Source organism: Photinus pyralis, unplaced genomic scaffold (assembly GCF_008802855.1).
Source record: "Photinus pyralis isolate 1611_PpyrPB1 unplaced genomic scaffold, Ppyr1.3 Ppyr1.4_LG3b, whole genome shotgun sequence".
NCBI classification, from domain to species: Eukaryota; Metazoa; Arthropoda; class Insecta; order Coleoptera; family Lampyridae; genus Photinus; species Photinus pyralis.
The window spans coordinates 2225177-2245948 of record NW_022170510.1 but is presented as its reverse complement, the minus strand read 5'-3'; the positions used below and the strand labels follow the sequence as shown (position 1 = coordinate 2245948).

General features: G+C 36.6%; 2 protein-coding genes across 6 annotated transcripts in view; both read left to right on the top strand.

Annotated features, from left to right (window-relative positions):
- LOC116166911 (glucose dehydrogenase [FAD, quinone]-like) overlaps window positions 1-20661 on the top strand; it is a 361388-nt gene extending 340727 nt beyond the window's left edge. Inside the window, exons 1-4 of one of the 3 annotated variants that reach the window (XM_031482115.1) lie at window positions 18127-18148; window positions 18408-18485; window positions 18533-18748; window positions 18798-20661. In XM_031482115.1, coding sequence (XP_031337975.1) covers window positions 18676-18748; window positions 18798-20242 — 1518 coding nt within the window. In that variant the 5' untranslated portion in view covers window positions 18127-18148; window positions 18408-18485; window positions 18533-18675 and the 3' untranslated portion in view covers window positions 20243-20661. Of the gene's footprint in view, window positions 1-18126; window positions 18149-18307; window positions 18486-18532; window positions 18749-18797 lie in introns of those variants that run through there. The other 2 variants (XM_031482113.1, XM_031482114.1) reach the window with 2 other exon arrangements.
- Window positions 1220-7852, top strand: LOC116166913 (venom carboxylesterase-6-like). Of its 3 annotated transcripts, none has more exons than XM_031482122.1 (9): window positions 1220-1412; window positions 1631-1774; window positions 1818-1964; window positions 2012-2348; window positions 2392-2588; window positions 2638-2806; window positions 7082-7254; window positions 7299-7419; window positions 7467-7852. In XM_031482122.1, the coding sequence occupies exons 2-9, from the start codon at window positions 1727-1729 to the stop codon at window positions 7781-7783; spliced, it is 1509 nt and encodes a 502-aa protein (XP_031337982.1). In that variant the 5' UTR covers window positions 1220-1412; window positions 1631-1726; the 3' UTR covers window positions 7784-7852. The 3 variants fall into 3 exon arrangements, with proteins under 3 accessions (XP_031337982.1, XP_031337980.1, XP_031337981.1); XM_031482120.1 differs by lacking the exon at window positions 1220-1412 and adding an exon at window positions 1448-1582; XM_031482121.1 differs by lacking the exon at window positions 1220-1412 and adding an exon at window positions 1462-1582 and having other exon boundaries at window positions 7545-7852.
- Window positions 20662-20772: the final 111 nt, after the last annotated feature.

Here is a 20772-nt window from a genome sequence, read left to right as displayed (position 1 = left end):
GTGGCACGTAATTTTTTCTACTAAAAGTATGTACTATGTATGTGCTGAAAAGTATGTATTACGTACGTTAATACATGATACGAACATAAGTACGTCTAATGTACGTACGGCAAAGTACGTACCTAGACATTTACGTGAAATGTACGTACATTAGCTGTAATTTTACATAAACTGTACGTCCGTAAATCCAGCGCTGTACGTAATGTATTTGCAAGGTACGTACTTGTGTTATTTGGGAAAACACGCACATAATTTTAAATTTGTGCTCCTAAAACGTATATTTCAGTTTAATTATTGCTGATAAATAATTAACGGACATAGCTGCACAAATTAAGCACATACTTTATATAACTAGAACTAGTGTAAACTGAAAAAATTGTGATTTCTCAACTTAGTGCTGTTAATATTTAACAGTTGACTACAGTGTTGTAGAATTATCCTAGCTACCTCTTTTTTCAAAACTGCAATTTTTCTTTGATGTAATAGTTATTACAATAGACTTTAATAAATAATTGCTCTGGTGGCGTATAAAGAATGAATGGCCTCAATTTCTCTGTGAAGACTGAAACCCCAAAACACAGAGGTGAATCTACCAACATTAGTGTTTCGTGGTTACGCAATTATCTTTATATAACCAGCTACACGAAGGAACATTTATAGTTTCTCAAAGAAAGTTAAATATAAAACATCTGTGTTAATTCCGAACAAGTAAATAAAACTGTAAATTCTCTAAAATTGGACAACTACACAGGTTACACGAATGGTACCAGAAAAATCACTCAGAAGCAAATGAGTGGCCGATATCACGGCGCGCTACTAAAAAGACATCCCACCGATAATATTAAACCTTTTCGTTTTTATGAGCACCAAAAGGTCATCCACACGCGGGTTTATGTCCACAAACGACATTCATTAATTTTCTAAAATGTGAAAACAAACGGCACTTGCTGAAAAGAGATATTACCATTCATCTCCGTACCTCTCTGGGTCGCTTTGTTGCCGGACGTAAACTGTTATTATCATCCCATTGTGCAAGCTTGGTAGGGAGTAATAAACATAATTGTTTTGTTGTGACAGTTTTGTTCGCTCCAACTGGTTACATGCAGAGACATCATTGATTTACATAAATTTTGTATGTTAGCCATTAAGGCATGTTTTGGTGACTTTATTTTAAGACTTAATATTAAGAAATCATGTTTTTTTTAATATTTTACGACTTTTCCTTTTATAGGCAGCGTCGAAGTTAAGACATTGCATTTACAAGCATCTTGGACGACGAAATTATTGAAATACAAAAGTAGACCTTGTCTTAATTATGAAACACGAATTTTCCTAATTGGATCTCGATCATAGTAAACTTCAAGTCCCATAATGGATTAGGATTTCTTGCCAAATAGATATAGTTTTTCTTCGTATGTATTTCAACACGTTTTGACTGGGTAAAGTACAACTATTCACTAGATAAAATCACGATAGCGATATCCTAGAGTTGCTTTACATTAAATTAGTGTTGAAAACATAAGCGATGAATTGTCACTTCTACGTGATCCTAGTGCTGCTTATGCTGGGCCTATGTTATTCTGTTGGTATTAAGTGATTAAGTGTGTGCAATAAAGCCATCAATTTTTAGGCTACACCAGAAGTGATAAGAAGTACTGAATACGGCTTGATTCGTGGCGAACTGAAAACCAGTGAAATTGACCAAAATGTCCAGTATTACAGCTTCATGAGCGTGCCCTACGCAAGCCCACCGATAGGCCATTTACGTTTCCAGGTACTGCCTACTTTGAAATTTTTCGATAGCAAAATCGTTACAGGAACCCGTCAAACACGAAGCATGGCAGGGAGTAAGAAACGCAACAAAACTCCCCGATCGTTGCGCGCAACCTGATCAATATTTTTTAACACTTGCCGTTCTCGGAAGCGAAGACTGTCTTTATCTCGAAATTTCGGAACCCCTCACCGTAAGTTACTCGTCAGTTTCACCACATTAATTCAATACCGAACACAGTCACGAAACGGATCAAAGGAATTGCTACCAGTCCTGCTGTGGATCCATGGAGGAACTTTCGTTTTCGGGGCCCCACATGTTAGTGGACCAGATTACTTCGTGGAGAAACCAGTCGTCTACATTAACGTACAATACCGGCTTAATATCTTCGGTTTTCTCAGTACCACAGATGAATGCGCCACCGGTAACTTTGGCCTCAAGGATCAACTGCTCGCGCTTCACTGGATACAGCGCAACGTCAAGAACTTCGGCGGGGATCCTAATCGAGTTACGATTTCTGGTGCAAGTGCAGGAGCGGCATCCGTAATACTCCACTGTTTGTCGCCAAAAAGCCAAGGTGCGCGTTACACAAGAATCTACGCCAATTTTACGCAATTCAGGTCTCTTTCACAGAGCGATTAGTTTAAGTGGAACACCTCTAAATCGATGGGCGTTGCAACGAAACCCGCTGGAAAAAATGCGCAGGTTAGCAAAAGGTTTAGGGATAGACTCTGACAATACCAGCATTATTGTGGAAGAGCTTCGGCGTGTAGACTATAGGGTTTTAGTAAAAACCGTGTACAACAAGTCAATCATGGTATGCGTGTTTACGTTTAGGTCCAAATTTCTACGTTAAGGTATTCCAGGGTGATTTCATACCGTACGATGCCCATTCATTTGCACCAAGCGTTGAGGCCGAGGGACCCACTGCTTTTATTACGGAAAGAGCGTTTAAATTGCTAGATGAAGGGAAATTTGCGAAAGTACCGCACATAATTGGGCACACAACTGAAGAAGGATCCTTTGCATATGACTGTAAGTTGTAGTTATTGGATTGGTGGAGTGATATGGCTCCACTTTATCTGCCAGTTCTCTGTTTTACACTGTTGCTTTTTCAAGTCTCTTTCTTCACGTCTCCAATGTATACGCCTCCTTAACACTAGAAGCCCCAGAAAGGGTCAATTGACCACATTAAAGATTTAAATTTATAAATCGCCCTTATTTTTGGCAATAGAAGTTTGTGGCTTTATGACTTTTTCTTATTTGGGGAGTAGATTAATTAAATAAAAAGGCATACGCATCCCGACAGCACACGGCATGTTAAATACATGTTTTCTAAATACTGAATCACAAATGTCTCCATTGTTTTGTACATACAGTTTGTATAATGGATCTTTGACCGGCATCAAAAGCCGATCGGTATGAAATGAAATCAATGCAGGCACGCATCAAGTTATCATAAATAAATAAAAATAAAATAAATAAATAAAATAAAGCTGAACTGTTGTGCTAAGGGTCCCTGGTTCGAATCCGGGTTCGGGCATGGATATTTGTAAATGAATAGTAGGTTAGGTTTGGTAGAGCAACCTTGGCTGAAATCCCGCCCACTCAAAAATAAAAGCAAAATAAAATTTAAAAAAGTTCTGATTTATACGCTAACGACTGAAACAGAACACTGCGTGCTTGTTTCGAAACATACGCGATCAAAGATCTATTATACAGACTGTATTTTGTGTTGTCGTACAGCTAATTGATTCCTCTTTTCAAATATTTAAAAAAAACGTAGACATTGCATTTGAAAAACAAAAGTGGCCTCCAATTTCTGCCAAACCGGAAGTGGTACCGGAAGTTTCAATATGCGATCGGAGAAATCATAAGGTCACATACAAAATTATATTTTGCAAATTCTTCATATTTCCCCAATTAAAAGAGATATTGAGGTGACCCTCTTATCTCGAACACACCGTATATGGTAAACAACAAATATATTTTAAGAAATGACAAACATATAAGTAGTAACGATAATTAAATAACTTCAATATAATGTAGTACACCATGCAAAAACACTATCGGAAACACAAAATTGAGTTGAAATACATATAGGGTAAATTGACTTCTCGTGGGGGCGTGTAACAAAGCTTGGGGCTTCAAGTGTTAATAATGTCCACTAGTCATCTTTACACCTCCATATGCTTCCTTCACAACTTTTTCATGTTTCCACCCTTTTACTTTCATCAGTTTTCTTCGGCTCTCCTGCACCCATCTATCGCCCCCCTCCCCCTCCCGTATCCTGTTAACGCATTGATCGCATCCACCTCCTAGTTCGTTGACGCGTCCTTTATGTCAAATTTACGCCTCGTTTGCAACTCCTTCGCGCCTTCTAGGCTCATAACATTTATTTTTTAACGCTTCACTGCTCTAGGCCTCCTTCCTAACATCCTTCACTGTCTTTCACTTACATCTCCATGACATGTCCGTTTTGTTTCCTGCACGCTTCCATCACGATACCTGCGCATGCTTCCTGATGCGCGACAGTTTCTCCAGCCTGCTTCATATGTTATCCCCCCGTTACCGTATAACATCCTCCTTTCACCGCTACCACCCCCTATTTAACGTATACTTTTTTAATGCATCTTTCAGATCCCTTTCACGCTTTTTTACGCCCTCACTCTTTAATCTATGGATGAAACTTTCAAAATTCGTTTGTACTTCCTGCCCCTCCGCGCTTCTTTTTTGCGTATCCTCATATCACTTTCACGACCTCTCCTTCTAATCTTCCTACTCATACTATTTTCAGACTTTTTTCATGCATCCTCTTCCTTATTTTACGCCTTCTTCACCATTACGAGTACACTTTATGCTCGTTTCGCCTCCTTCATGATATTTTCCTCATTTGCAACATTTTTACTTTTTCTTCCTCGTTTTACGTACATTCTTCTCAATCGTTAACATTTCTTTAATTTAGGCATCCTGCTTTTACTCTCCCGTCAGTCTCCTCCTTTTCATAACATATCTTTTCCTAACGCATCTCCTTGCCGCTACATTTTTACGATTCTTTAATTCTGTCGTGTCTACTTCACGATCTCGCTGCATTATTCCTTTCCTTTCACGCTTTCTTTTCTCCCGTCTTCTTTTTTCGAGCTTCCGTTTGGCGCACTTTTCTTCTATGTTTATTTCCTACACACTTGTTTCAAGCGAATTTTAAGACCCCTTCACGTTTCCTTACATGTTGCTTCCTTCATAGTTTCCTAACCTATTTTTTTTACGCATTTTTCGCGTTCCTTCATTTTTACCACCCGTACGCTAATAAGAGAGAGCTATTCCATTGGGGTACAAAATCATCCCCTACCTTCTTGACGGAAATACACGTTTTGAAGCATCAGGAATCCAATTCAAACAAAATTTCGATAATGTCGGTCTGTCTGTCGATTTGTACTAAAAAGCTGACCCGTTTGGAACCAAATTTGATACGCATATTCTTAGACATAAAAGAAAACCTGTGCTGGGCCACACCCCTTCAATATTCTGTAATTGCCTCCTTCACATTGGCCTTCTTAAATCCCTTCGCTTCTTTACTACATCCTCTGGACGATTCGGTCGCATCTCCTATGCGCCTTCTTTAAGGTATCTGCCCCCCTAAACTCTTCATTCTTCTTCAATTTTCTTTACACCCATTCACGTCTTCACTTTCATAGGAAACCCCCCGCGTTGGGAACGCCTTTTTCGTGCATTTTCGAACTTATGCTGAAAGGTGCTATTATGGCCACTTTGTCCGTCCGTTCGTCCGTCCGCCCGAGGCCTTAACTACTCCTATAGTTTTCAAGATAATTAGTTTGTTCTTTTTGAATTCGGTAGCTTACTGATCTGGCACCTGAGCCAAGGAAAATCTTGACAATTAATTTCCTCATGCGCATACTGCGAAAGTTTCTTGTATATTTACCCTTAACTTTTTCTTTTTACATATAAATAGTCCGTCATATGACATTTTGGGACGTAGGTGCTGATTAATTTATGGATATGGGCTAATGTTACTCGCCTTAAGGCGAAAACTTTTCATTTTTTTTATTACACGGGTCACTTTTTGCATCCTTGTTTTGCTTATAACACAAGGGCTTTGTGCCTTTTTCTTTTATTTGTCTCGCTTTTTTACACTTCTCTTTACCCCTTTCTATTCTATTCTATTCTCAGGGGAGCCCGACCGGGCAGCACTTAGGCACATCAGAGGCCCATTTTACCTACCCCCTTTCTTCGCAACTGAGTTCAGAGCCCGTTCCTCTCAATGAAGGATAGGACCCTGTTTAGCCTAAGTTGCTTCACCCTCCTCGGTTCCAGATATCTGTCTCCAAGGAGTTGATATCTGTCCTGTCCCTGATCAAAGCGTCACAGTGACAGACCACATGCTCGGTAGTTTCATCTGCCTCGCCACAGAACCCCTTTACCCCTTTACTGACCATTCGATACTCCCTCAAGTTTCTTTCACAACGCTGCCACGCCTCCTTCACGGGTCTATCACGTTTGGTTCACCCATATCTAGTCTGTTCACGACTTATTCCTTAACGCATGCTTTCTTCAAGTATGTTTCTTCACACTTCCTTCACTCTTTTATCACTTACGAAATTTTATTTTCAATTTGTCTAGTATCCTTTGTTTTCACACTTTCTTCTTTATCCTTATGCTTGTTGCATCGTTCTGTCTCGATATACTTTTATTATTAATTCTTTCGTGTATTTTCTAATATCATTTTCTTCTCGCTTTCTTTTTGCCCAACCTACATTATTAACCCCTTTGTTTTCACACTTCCCTATTTATTCCACCACCTTTTGCGCTATATTTTCTTTAAGCTATATTGTGCGATTACTGATTACACAAACTTCTTAATGGAAAAGGCGAACCCTGATATTCCCCTGCTCCATCTCTCTTTTTGGTTGTAACGTGAATGTCCAGTAACGGTAGCTCCCGCTATGGTCCTGTGAAGATGGATTTTGTATAAAGTCACATTAGATCTTAGAGTAGTGGACACACATTTTTCTTTTAACAGAAACTATCACATTTTCCTATTTTTGTTGCACGACCATCCGTGTCTGGGAACGTGGAAAGGATATTCCAACTGCATGAGGTAAAAATTCGTTTCTCAAAAGCACCCCTCCGCTTTATGCACCTCGTGTATAAGAGGGTAAATATTCCATCTGACTACTGATTGTGACATTCGACTCTCAGGAGCCATATTGCCGGCACTCTCCTGTTTTTGAACCAAGATTGAGTTCAGTATTTGCCTGTAAATTAATAATTGTAGTTTATTCCTAAACTTAGATATTCACTCCGGGACTACTAATCTTCACTTGTACGAAACATCGCCGGAAATCCTAATTCCATCATCAATGAACATCCCACGCGATTCAGCATGTTCTAAAAAAACCTTGGACGAGGTGAAAACGTTTTATTTTCACAACAAGACCGTAACTGACCCTTTCAGTTGGACAAAGGTAGGTAAAGGTATTCACTTACGCAGTTTTTAATAGTAGTTTAGTACATGAGTCAAGATTTGTTTACTAGAGGAATTGCAAAAACTGCACAACTTTTGGCGAAGAAAGCCGACGTATACTACTACATACTTTCTTATAACGGAAGCAGACCAATGTCCTACCATGGTGAGTAGTAAGACTTGAACGCAAACCTCTGGTAGTTCACATTTCAGGTGGGGTTGGCCACTATGAAGACATATTGTACTTATTTTATGTCCGAAATAGATGGACTAACGTTAGAACTCCCTTAGATGACTTGATTCGTAAGCGACTGGTGACGATTTGGACCAATTTCGTTACAACCGGCAATCCGACGCCGTACTCGGATCCTCTACTTCAAAACGTTACTTGGCCGAAATTTGACGAGGAAGAGTCTTTTTTGGACATCAACAAAGATCTGACAATCGGCCAAGCACCCGAAAGGGCAGATCGAGATTTCTGGAAGGAACTTTTCAGAAAATGCGGCTCTGAACCTTACCATACGTATTAATGGAAATTCTGAGCTGTAAAAACACAAACCTTGTGTAAATGACCAAAGAAATATACGTCAGAAGAATTCCTCCAGCTTAATTAATTAGACGCATTCCTTTCTTGCAATAAATTCAGTGGACGTAATCCGACTAGGATTGTACGATAGGCAACATTTAGTGTGTAAGGTGTGCAAAAACTTTCAATTTTGTTCTTTGTCGGTACATGAAAATGCAAGCTAACGACTCATCACTATTGTATAACAATGGCAAGAATGCGTTTATTAAATGTAACTGTTCTTGAAGCATCTGCCGATTAAAAGGCTGGTGTGACTTGCGAACTGGTTAATGAAATCAAAAGTCGATATCTTCATTTTGCCGACGTTTAGCAATTCACGCCAGTCATTGTTTTCGAAGATTTATAAGAACAGTTTCATTAATCTTCCACGTACCAATGCTAGAATATTTAGCGATTACGTAACGCGATACAAGGTACTAATTAGCTATCTCGCAGCCTGAAAAAAAAGCGCTTTTGGCGCGGCAAACTCTAGTGACAATCTAAATTATTTAATTATTCACATAAACATCAAGCCACTTTTTATGGTCACTTAACCATGCGTGTCTAAGATTACTACCAAAGTTTGTAACGTTTTTTACATCTGTTATAGTTGCTCGCCCAACGACAAGAATAACTTATGATGATATGTTTTTTTAAATTTAAAATTATAACTTAAAAGATCATCGTAAATTAAATTAACAAAATCGCTAAATTCGTAAGCGAAGTACAGGTGAAGTAGCTGAAAAAATGGAGTAACTACAAAATAATTGACTGACAGTTCGCTATAATGACTTAATTCAACTATTAGAGTTTGAGGTGGTACACAAAATCGTGGTAAACCTATAATTAGATAAACAGCCGTTTATTATAGGCAAACTTTTTTCTATTCAAATTTAATAAATCGTATATTATGAAAATTGGGCAATGATAATTAGCGCCCATTGTACGTTGACGTCCATTAGATGATGGAAGCGTCAAAGACTGTGATCTTGGGGGTTTGAATAAATTTGAATGTATTATTTTTGAGGATAAAGGACCTGTCGCGATTCAGGTAAGTGCACTTCCTCTATTTCTCCAAAAGGGTTAATTTTTGTTAGAATTTATACTATTTTTCATTTTAAGGGTTTATAAATAATATGTAAAAGAATAACATTTTAACGTTTTTCTTTTAATGTAATTGATTCTTAATATGTAATTAACAACCCGAATATCCTCTAACAAGGATTTCCAACTCTGACCAAGAAATCAGGGCTTTTACTGAAACGGAAACTTGTTTAAATAAATCGTTTAGATCTAAAACTGGGATTATACAATACATTTGATGGCCGGAGAGTTATCGAAAAAAATTTAACATTATACAACAAAAACAGAAAGGATTGAAAGTAAAAGTCGCAAACAGCAATGGATGCAATTTATAATAAATTACAGCATTTTGACAAGGTTACCTCTTCAACAGCAGAATGCTTTTTATGAAAACCACATGGAACGCGTAGAAAACATTAATCCACTGAAGTTCCGAGACAGCTTTCATATGTAAATGATGAGGAAAACTATTAAAATTGAAGATGTAATGTATGAACAAATTACAGTTCAGGTGGCCAGTGAATTGGCAAAAAATTCCGAGATAAGGTAAAAGATTGATGGAAGGATTAAGTCAGGAAGAAAGAGAAGAATTTGATTTAAAATGCAAATTAGAAAATAAAAAATAATAAACTGTGTAGGTGAAATTTTTATTGAAATAAGCGAATAATTTGTAAGTGAATAATATAAAACGAATGGAGAAGAAATTTAGGGAAACTAAATAAAATTGAAGAAACTATGTACAAAGCACAGAGTTAAAAAAATAAATTAGAACAAAGAAGGGAATAATAAAAAATTAATTAAATTGTAAAAAAAACTGTATGCAGACCTAATGGAATATATGTATATAACAAGTTGAGATCATTTAATCCGTACAACACTTAGCCGCTTTATAGCACAACCAATCTATGGTTAAATAAAAATTTTAAAAAACTTATAGTTTTGAAATTTGGCTAAAACGTTATTTGCACCTTCCTTTTGAGCACATCCATAAACCCCATATGTGAAGTGGTGCGCAGCATGCCGCCATTATTAATTTTAGGTCCTTTTTTTTCGTTTTTCCTCAATCTCTCAAAAACTATCGAGATCTAAGAGAATACCGAACAAACCCACACCACCAACAAACGATTACAACTAAAAAATGAAATATTTCAACTTGGGGGGGCTAACTATACGCCCAAATTTTTGAATTTTGAATAATTCAATAACGATCAACCAACAAACTTGAAAGTGTAACTAACCAACAGCGACAAACAAACGATTGCAATTAAAATATTTTGAAAATTCAAAAAGTGGGGTGTTAACTATACGCCCAAATTTTGAAATTTTAATAATTAAATAACGGTCAACCAACAAACGTCAAAATGTATCTAACAAACACCAACAAACGAATGCAAAAAAAATATTCTGAAAATTCCAAAAGCGGGAGGCTAACTTGACACGGTATAAAAACGTTTTGCTTGCATTATCCATCTGGGGTGTTCAAACAGTTTACGCCTCATAGGGATTTCAATGCGAAGATCTTTATACTCAAATGTTTTCTCTTCTAATTAATTTACACCAAAATTGTCAATAGCTTGAGAAATTCTGCGCTCGCACATGTCCTCATTTATTATTTTTCAATTCGGAAAATCGGAAAATTTGAATAAATGTAAATTTCTATAGGGTGTCCAGGAAGTGGGATTTATATTTAAATGCTATAGATGCTTACTGTACAATTATACTCACTGCAATTGCTAAAGCTGCAGACAATCCAGTGTGGTCGCTGTTGTTGGAGAAGATCTTGATCTTGCAGTGCTTCTAATGACTCTAACTCCACCAACAATGACGATTGGTTTGGTTGGTATGAATCATTTAAAAGGTGGTTCAGTAATTGATTACTCTATGGAAAACCACAGTTCCGTATAAAAAGCATTTATTGTAGACTAAAACCCTACGTATATAATACGCATAAATGTCCGGTGGATGTCGCTGTATTCTTGTAGGAATATTATGCGTTTATTATTTCCCATTGACATACGACTTATATGCGTATATTAAAGTTTATAAAGTCATAGTGTACTTACACTATGATAAAACGAATGCTAAAAACGGTACGTATTATCAACGTACAAAGTGAACTCTATGGTTTTATATATATATGTTACCGGCAAACTGCGAAATCCGGAATTTTGCAAAATCCCTAGGCACTTTGCGAAATGACCAATGCAGCAGGCAAAGTGAGAAATGGAACTCGACTTCGCACCTCGCCTGCCTCTCTTTAGGGATTTCGCGAAATGCCTAAAAATTCAGGCAAAGTGAGAATTCTCTGTTATTTTCCACAGATTGCGCGTGCAGCTATGCCAAACGTAAAACCGTCGCGTTAGTACCTTCCCGCATTTGATATATTCTCCACAGTAAATCCAAAGCGTAACTCAACAGAAAACCCATAGAAGAAATGCAGTCTAAACGTGAGCGCAATATTTAGCGAGTACTTAAATTAAATCGCAATCGTCGCGTCGTTTACCATCCAATGGCAACGCTGTATGCGCAATCTGTGGGAAATGACGAAGCCTTCGCACTTTGCCTGCATGTCTAGGCATTTCGCGAAATCCCTAAAGAGAGACAGGCAAAGTGTGAACTGCAGCTCCGTTTCTTACTTTGCCTGTTGCATTCGTCATTTCGCGAAATGCCTAGGCATTTTGCAAAATTCCGGATTTCGCAGTTTGCCGGTAACATATATATGAATAAAAATCGTATTTTAAACATAGGTATAAAATCGGTCTACACAAAAACGTATGCCTTACTACCAATACCGAATTTGCCCTTTCAAAGTGCTTTAAGACCGTTTTTAAACGTAAAGTGTTTGCTGGATTCCCTCAAAGGGCAGCAAACAGTTCAAAAATTTCCAAAGAAAAGTTTAATTTTAAAATTTAATACAATACTCGTCAGTAAAATGATACTACTTGACTCGGAAATTAAAGTACTCGACCCCTGACTCGACCCCAAAGGGCCTCGTACATTTAATATTTCCTTGCCAGTAAGGTGTTATTTTCCTAGCTTTTATGTAAATATCTATTAAAATCAGTAGTTGTGCAGTTTCTTGGGCAAGTAAACGTCAGGTAACAGTTACTTTATCCAGTATAGAGGTCGGATACATTGCTTTATCAAATACAATACAAGAGGCTCTTTCGTTTAAACAATTTGCAAAACTTATTGTATATGCAAGCTAGGACCATCGCTAGGTGGCATTACCTAACTTAATTCTTTAAAATTTTAAATTTTTGTAATGCACTACATATTTGTGAGAACTTAGCTTTACAAGTTTTACCACAGTATACTATTATGGTTCTACTAATCTATTTCGTTTACTGTTCGGGAAAATAATAATTATTATAAATTTAACATGTACCTAAGGTGCCTATACATACATACTAAATGCTGTATCTGTATTATATATCTTCAGAATACAATCATTGAATTGACATTCATTCGATTTTTTAGGCACTTATATGTAGGCACCTAGATATGTAAGTACATGTTAAATTTATAAAAATTATTAATTTCCCGAAAAGTAAACGAGGTAGGTTGGTGGCACTTCTAAATAAAGTTATCACAAATGTGTTGCAAATTTCAAAAATTTAATGAAAAGTAGGCTATTACATTTAAAAGAATTATGTTAGGTAGCGCCACCTGGAGGTGGCGCATTTAATTTAAGAACTTTCGTTCTCGAGGTATGGCGCTGTCCCATTTCTTGCTGAACACCCTGTATATGTGAGAAAATTAATATGCGTGCACTGAGTCAACTTTTTATTTGCACCTACAGTACACCTAGTGTGACCACTTTGTCCGTCCGTCCGTTCGCCCATTAAAAATAGTGTTTTATTCAATGGCTAAACTTAGTCCACTCATGGTAAGTTTGAAGATCGTTTAGAACCGAGAAAGGCGCACTAGCTTATGTGGAAATTTTCCGAAAGCATTAGTTTCCCTTAATAATAGCATTGTATTTTTCGTTTATAAAATACAATGATAATAGTATGAAGGACAATCTGTATTATAAGTCCATTTAATTCAATTTGGGCAATTGGTAATATAACGCATATTTCAATTGTTCCCGAAATTTCTAATTGTTGAATCTGTGTTACTTCTTTTTAAGAATTTTCTAGATAATGACACACTATTTTGGTGTTAGTCACAAATTCCATCCAAATTCAAAAGAATACGGATTCTGTAGTTTTTTTTAGGTTGTTTGGGAATTCAAACGATTGCATTAATAACCAGTGAATTACAAATTTCAACACCTATACTAATAAAAGTGGAATGTTTTTACTTGTTCCGTTCTAATGATATCTTTCAGATGAGAAAGTGATATTTGAGAGTTGTACATCTGAAATTAGAACCGTATAATGATCTAGGACCTATCCAAGACTTTTCATTAACTAACACTGTCAAATATCGAACGAAATAGTAGTAAAATTACTCTGTTTAACCCGCTCCTATAAATAATCATTAGATCGATGTTCCCTACAGATATCCAGCAAGATAATATGCAATTACTTTCATTAGGAAGGAATTTGGAAAACTGCAAGATAGAAATTATGTTGATTACCACCAAAGGCTTTGTAGTGGGCTGAGTTACAAACGTCTATACACTACAAACCACTTTCGTTTATAAGATAATTGATAAGTATGTACATTTCAAGCTACCTATATAATTTCATATAACTAGCTATAATAGTTTGTAACTTCCGAAGAACTGATCTCTTTTCAATGCAATCTTCTCGTCGTATCACAAAAAGGCCACACTGCATAACAGTAATAAATGACCACTACCGTACTGCTGATGACGTTATCGTATTCCAAACTGAAGATAATTATTGTAGATTTCGTATCAGCAAAACCCAGCGCGGTAGGTTGCGGAACGATCGAAACTTATTTATTATTTTTACAGGTACATAGATCAAATCTAAATCTTAGGGAATATAATTAAGACATAAATTAATTGGAGTAAAGACCCTTTCGTCTCGAACACACCCTACTATATCAATCCAAATAGGTGATACCTATAATTAACTTTAAGATATTAAAAACTTTGATTTTGAGATAAGGAAATATTGGCCTTTACAGCCATTTTCCTACAAAGAGATATGTACGCCTTGTGAAATACGCATTACAATTCACATTTTATATTACATATACCCAAAATTGTTTGTTACCGACACAGTGGCCCGTATGAATAAAAGTAAGCAAATGCTTATACTTGCAAAATTCAAAGTAAATACTCGTACGTGCTGCTTCGCACTGGGCGACTTAGCAGCGCTAGCAGAAGGACAGGACGCAGTGCAGCGCTGCTAAACCATGCTAAACAGACCAGTATGAAGGGGCAGTTACGAGTATTTACTTTGAATTTTGAAAGTATAAGCATTTGCTTACTTTTATTCATACGGGCCAGTCTCCGGGTTAAATTAACTTAGATTTCGTGAAAAAGGTTAGTATTAACTGATTCTATATATATTCTATATATTGTTAACTTATTTCATAGTGTAAGTACACTATGCTTACTTCTGGCGGTCTTTCAGCTGAGCGCTCGTAGAGAATTTTTCTCCAGTTTACATTTACCATCAACAGGTGGAAGTATGAGGAGCAGATACGTCGTATATTCCAAGAATTTTGGATTTATTTACACGCAAAAATACGGGGTGCCATTATGTATGGAATACCTATAGTATATATCTCGGCAAATATCGAATTTATACCAAATTTTTCTATATCAATTTGATTAACATTTTATTTCCCATAATAGGTCAGCATTCAGTTGTTTTTATTTCAGAAAACAAATGAGTAACGAAAATCAATTGAATTATGGCAGTGCACCTTCATTAGGCTCATTTGATAAAGATTTTTTTTCTCTTCCCGGTGATGTAACATGTTAGTATCCTAATACAAGCAAATTAAAAAAAAAAACGTATAATCACATCAATAACATAATCTAGATATCCTACATCATAATAAAACAAATGAACGTGTACGTTTCTTATTAAACCATGAAGACAAAATGAAATTAGCAATAAAATGGTAAATCAAGACACTATTTTCTACATATACAGATTAACATCGTTTAAAAATTGCTGATATAAAGAAAGGGCCCTCAAATATTTTTGAAGTCGTTCACGAACTCGGTATCAAATGCCGATTCGGCCGCCGACTCGACCGGGAAACCGCTTCGTGTGTCTTCTCACTAATTGTGATGGGCCGCTTTATTTGAAAGTCCCGGAGAAAGAGATTTTTTATAATGGATGTGGTGTTTTTCGTTAAATATTGGAATGAAAGAAAAAACGTGGCTGGTTTCTGACGGTTGGAAAGCGTGTACGTTTCTTTAGCCTAATTTTATTCAGGCTGTCCGCCCGATTTGACTATTTGAAGGCGTAGTTTGTCAGTATCATAATTTTGTGCAGAAGCAAGTTAACCAAAGTTGTGTGAGAAGTTTAAAGCGATTTGTCCTCTTTGTGGAAAAAGTCTGCCAAGTTAACAGATTGTACAGCCTGAAGAGCCACCGGCAATTTGTTCATCAAGTTAATGCTGTTTGCCATCAAGTAGTTTTGTGTGATAAAGAAAAGTGAAGCGCAGAACCTGTCAGAGTTTGTGTGTTAAATTAAGTAAAAATACCTTGATTAAGTGCACCTTGTTATCGCAAATCTTTGTACGTCCAGATTAGTAAAATAAAAAACTGTAAGTAAGTAATTTAAGATTTTTAATATTTTTAACTGGTGCGGGGTAAATTTGTCCAAACTAGCTTTGTAAGTGTTTCTTTCTTTGTTTTATTTTATGTGTTTCGGAATAAATTTTTGTCATTGTCACATTAATTAATTGTGTGTTTATTCGAATCGTTTGTGTGATCCGGATAGAGTTTTCCTGTCAGATTTTTCTGCTCGTGTCCAAAAATTTTGTCAAGTGTTAATTAAAATTTGTGTAGTTAATCCTCTGGACTTTTCGGAAGTTGATCGACAATACTGGGTCTCCCAAACCATTAATTTAGGTTAACATGGGGATTTTTCTTTCTAGCAGATACCGAAAGAGTACGAGGAGAGATTATAAAAATTCTATGTTTGGATTTTGATTTGCTTGACCTAGTTAGGCAAGTGCTTTGTGGTCATAGTCTAGGAGGTACTCATGTCACGTGTGCATTTGTACGTCCCCTGTTTGGTTGCGGGGATTTGTTAAGTATCTATGGGCGTATTAAAAAAATGTGGTCACAGTTTAAATCATGGTCGTTGCCACATTTAAAAAGGGCCCCCACGTGGCTAGATTTTTTATTTAAGTACCTCAGACAATAGTTCAATTTTAATTTTTTAAAGAAAGTTTTAATGAAGTTTTTTGAAGGCAAACAAGTTTTGTAATTAGAAATTATTTGGTAAGCTTGTTAATTTTGTTGTAATTACAATATTGTTATGATTAATTTAATTAAATTACCCAGTAATCTAATTTGTTTCTCTAAGGTTGCGTTCTTCGATTGATAAGATGGCCGGTGGACCTCCCCAAATGATTCTTTCATACGCAATATTGAGAAAATCTTAAATTCGGTGGTTTCTACTCAGGAATATCGCTGTAGAAAGCACAGTCCGGTAAGTAATAATGAATATAAAAGTAAGACAGTGGTAAGAAGCGTAAAAATGATTATTCAAAGTGAAAAGGTAAATGCGTAATTGCTAACATACCGAAACACGGCCTTAGAATTTGTAAAATACGTCTGCAAATGCGTCATCGAAGTGTCGAAAGCAAAATAACAAGAGAAAACTTCACTAAACTTATACAGCATCAATACATTTCCCAAAAAGGCTGACAAAAATTGTCGAGTAACTGTAACGGCGTTTTTTCTTCTGCAAGTAATGTTCAAATCTTTGTAAAAAGAAGTGCGTGCGCCAAAAAAAATTTAAGAAAACTCTGCACGACCTCTGTCGGCAAAACCAAGAACTATGTGAAAGAAACATATACTCAGATAATACCAAATTTACTACAAGAACAAATTACATCTAAACTAGTGGATTACAAAGAATATACCTACATGGCGTAAGGACATAAATAAGAGCAAGAATACTGCATTTGAATTACGAGCAAAAATAACGTAACACAATCTTCACATAAAATGCAATGCTATACATGAATTTATGATCTAGAACCGTGTAAAAAACTTAATCCGTTGGACTATGGTTATATATAGAAATGACGGTATTTTAATTCCACAAGTGACAGATCCAAAGGACCTTGAAGATTTTCCTACGCCATGTAATTGCCAGACGTGCTTCAGACAAATGGTATGCCCTGTAAAAGGTTGGAAATAATGTGTTGTGACTTTTGTAAACGTAAAGGCAGTGTTTTAAACCAATGCAAGAACTCTTATTCATAAGTAATTTAAAGAAGTAGTAATACATTTTCATGTCGTGTGCTTTCAAAATAGGTACTTAAACAAAGAATTTAGCAACGTGTCGACCATTTTTAAGTATGGCGACTAAACGACCATGATCTCGACCACGTGACCAATGTTTTTTTTAGCTCCTATAGGTGTTTAATAAGGATCCGCTCAAAAACTTAGGGGACATACAACTGCACAGGTGACATGAGGTAGCTCCCGCACTATTAGTGAAGTTGACCGCATGTAAATTGCAACCGTTATATTATTTGCTTTTTCATCGAGGTATAGAGGCATTTGTGCAGGTACATCATCGTAAATTCATGTCATAAGTTATTTTTAAAAAAAATTCTAAACTATTCTCGAAGTTTGGAGGTTCAACCCATCTTATGTAAAGCCCATTCCACTGTTATTTAATCTCCGTAAAATTCAGTTAAACATTTCTTGTAATACGATGATGTAGTTCATTTAAAAGGATACGTTAAAAAGGATCTCTCTAGATAATACTGTCCGGAAAGTGTGATTATTAATATTGTTTGATGTACATAAATTGACGTCCAGTAAAGAACAAAACAAAAATGAATACTAGTGCGAAATATTTCTGTGGCCAGTTGATTAACGTTTTCGTTGCTTTTGAGATAATTGCTATTAGCATGCTCTATAGGGTCAAAGAATTAAAGTAAATAATGAATTTGAAATAAATATGAAACCGAGTATGAAACCATTACATATACTCTTTAATGTGAACTATCTTATATACAATGTACGATACCTAGACAGGTACAATAGGGAAGACTATACTAATAACAGTGATTAATTTTTTTACGGTTCATATTGGTGCAAAATGTTCCTAAACAAAACTAAGTAAATAACACTATAATAATAAAGAATTGCAGCAGATTTAGAGAGTTCGCCTGTTATCGAAATGTTAATGTCGCAATATATAAACAATTATTGGTCATTTTTATGTTTTTTTTTTCATATGAAATGATCCGTCAGTTGCAAAATACAATTTGTGTTTTAAGTATGCTAGTCAACATATTATTATATTTGATTGCCTTTCCGTATTCTGGAGAATGCAGTGACCAAAAACTCATAGATGATTATGTGAAACGTATTGCAGAGCTTAAAGCTAAAGCGTACACCAAGGCATTACCGAAAAATGCGTATGAACATGCCCCTAAATCAGGGGCCGTTGTAGGTCTGAAGAATAAACTTTTAGTGTAACGTATTACATTGCATTTATAGACTATGGAACGTTTGACCACATCATCGTGGGCGCGGGAGCAGCTGGGTGTGTAATAGCGAACCGGCTTACCGAAGATAGCTCACGTCGTGCACTTCTCCTCGAGGCTGGTGAACATGGTACGGATTTGACAGATATACCAGCAATGAGGAATTATCTAACCGATTCCAACTACAACTGGGGCTACATGTCTGTTCCGCAAACTACAGCGTGTTTAGGTAGAGTACCTCGAGTATTATGTGTACTTACATATCTAATGTTGTTCAGGCCTTAAGGAACAACGTTGCAGCCTACATCGGGGTAAAGGGATTGGCGGCAGCACCATCATCAATGGTTTGTTTTACGTCAGAGGGAATGATAGGGATTATAACAACTGGTACAGTCAAGGAAACGTCGGATGGTCCTACAAGGACGTGTTGCCTTATTTTAAAAAGTCAGAGAACTACTTGGAAGGTGATCCCAGGTACCACGGTAAAGAAGGATACTTAAACGTGGAAACCTGGGAAGAAATAAGCATGCAGACCCAAGCGTTCTATGATGCACATAAGTTGTTAGGAATGAAGGAGTTAGATTTCAACGGGGAAAGCCAATTAGGTTATGGGAAACCGGAGTTCAATATTAAACACGGAAAACGACAAAGTACAGGGAACGCATTCATATTACCTATTTTGAGCAGATCAAACCTTGAGCTACTGACGAATAGTTACGTAATCAAAGTCCTTATTGATAAGCAGAAGAGAGCCTATGGAGTCCTATTCACTAGAAATGGAAAACTTTACAAAGCCGTATCTCGTAGTGACATTATTCTTTCAGCGGGTGCGTTTGGTTCCCCTCATTTGCTAATGCTGTCCGGAATTGGCCCAAGATCTCATTTGGAAGAGACTGGCATATCTGTTGTCGAAGATTTGCCAGTTGGCGAACTTCTTCTTGATCACACAGGATTATACTATTTAGATTTCGCTACTAATTACACCGAAACCGAGCGCCCCTTAGATGACCTTGTGCGGAGGTACATCGCAGGAGGTGGTCCACTGGCCAATGCTTTTTCAATGGATGGTATTTCCTTTTTACAAACAAAGCGATCGAAGAACACAAAGTACCCCGATGTAGAGATTCTAATGATCCCTTCCATTAACAGTGACGAATCCACTGCTAAATTCTGGAATATCGAGGAGAACGTGTTAGAAGATGTATTAAAAGATAATGATCCGAGGCGTAGCTTTACGATAGCCGGTTTTCTCATGCATCCCAAGTCGAAAGGATTTATGCGCTTAAATTCCAGCAATCCCTTTGATTATCCTGTTATCAACCCAATGCTGCTTTCCGATCCCGATGGGGTTGACATTGAGACCATGTATCAAATGATTGAGTTAGTGTTGGAAATGGTAAAAACGGAACCATTTAAGAAACTTGACACAAAACTAAGACATGCGCCACTGTCGGCATGCAAAGACCATAAATACAAGTCACGAAATTATTGGTACTGTTTTCTGAGGCATCTTGCTCTACCTTTATTCCATACGGTTGGGACTTGCAAAATGGGCATCCATCCAAGTAAGGGAGCTGTCGTGAATCCGGAGCTCAAGGTGTTCGGCGTTGACAATTTGCGAGTTGCCGATGCAAGTATTATGCCATCAACCACGTCGGGTCATACTAGTGCACCTACTATGATGATTGGGGAGAAAGTGTCAGACATAATACGTTGCACCTAGTCTTGTAGAATAAATCGATTTTTAGCGTCCTTAGCAATGTAATTTTTTTTAAATTTACAGTCATTCATAACTAAGAACATCATGAATTTAACATTCTTTGCATCGTTTTACGTAGACGCGATAGACATAATCATTTTAAATTATGATGTCTTTTTAACAAATTAAGTTAATAACAAAAAATAATGAAATCTAATTGCTTAAGAAATGGGATTTAGTATACCCAAAACCAGAAAATGCGTTTTATTCGTTTGATGAATTTTCAGCAGCATCAAAAGGACGCATTGCATAGACTATTAGATTTAATCTGTGATAATGTTTATATACACTGTGTAGTTACTTTTATATGTATTTTTTACTTCTAATGTTGACCAATGTAAGTGCATGGCACATAAACAGGGCTAAATATATTATTATTATGGTCGGTGTATCTTGTGAGAACTCAGGTCTAGCCTGGTTAACTAATCGCACGGATTAAAATCAAGTAACGATTAGTGTCTGTGTCTGGTGAAGTTATGTAGGGTCCTAAAAAA

Coding starts and splice junctions, on each gene's coding strand:
- LOC116166913 (XM_031482120.1), top strand. CDS start 1,526: ATGAATTGTCACTTCTACGTGATCCTAGTGCTGCTTATGCTGGGCCTA. Junction 2,349..2,391: donor TTTGTCGCCAAAAAGCCAAG/GTGCGCGTTACA, acceptor TACGCAATTCAG/GTCTCTTTCACAGAGCGATT. Junction 2,807..7,081: donor AGGATCCTTTGCATATGACT/GTAAGTTGTAGT, acceptor TCCTAAACTTAG/ATATTCACTCCGGGACTACT.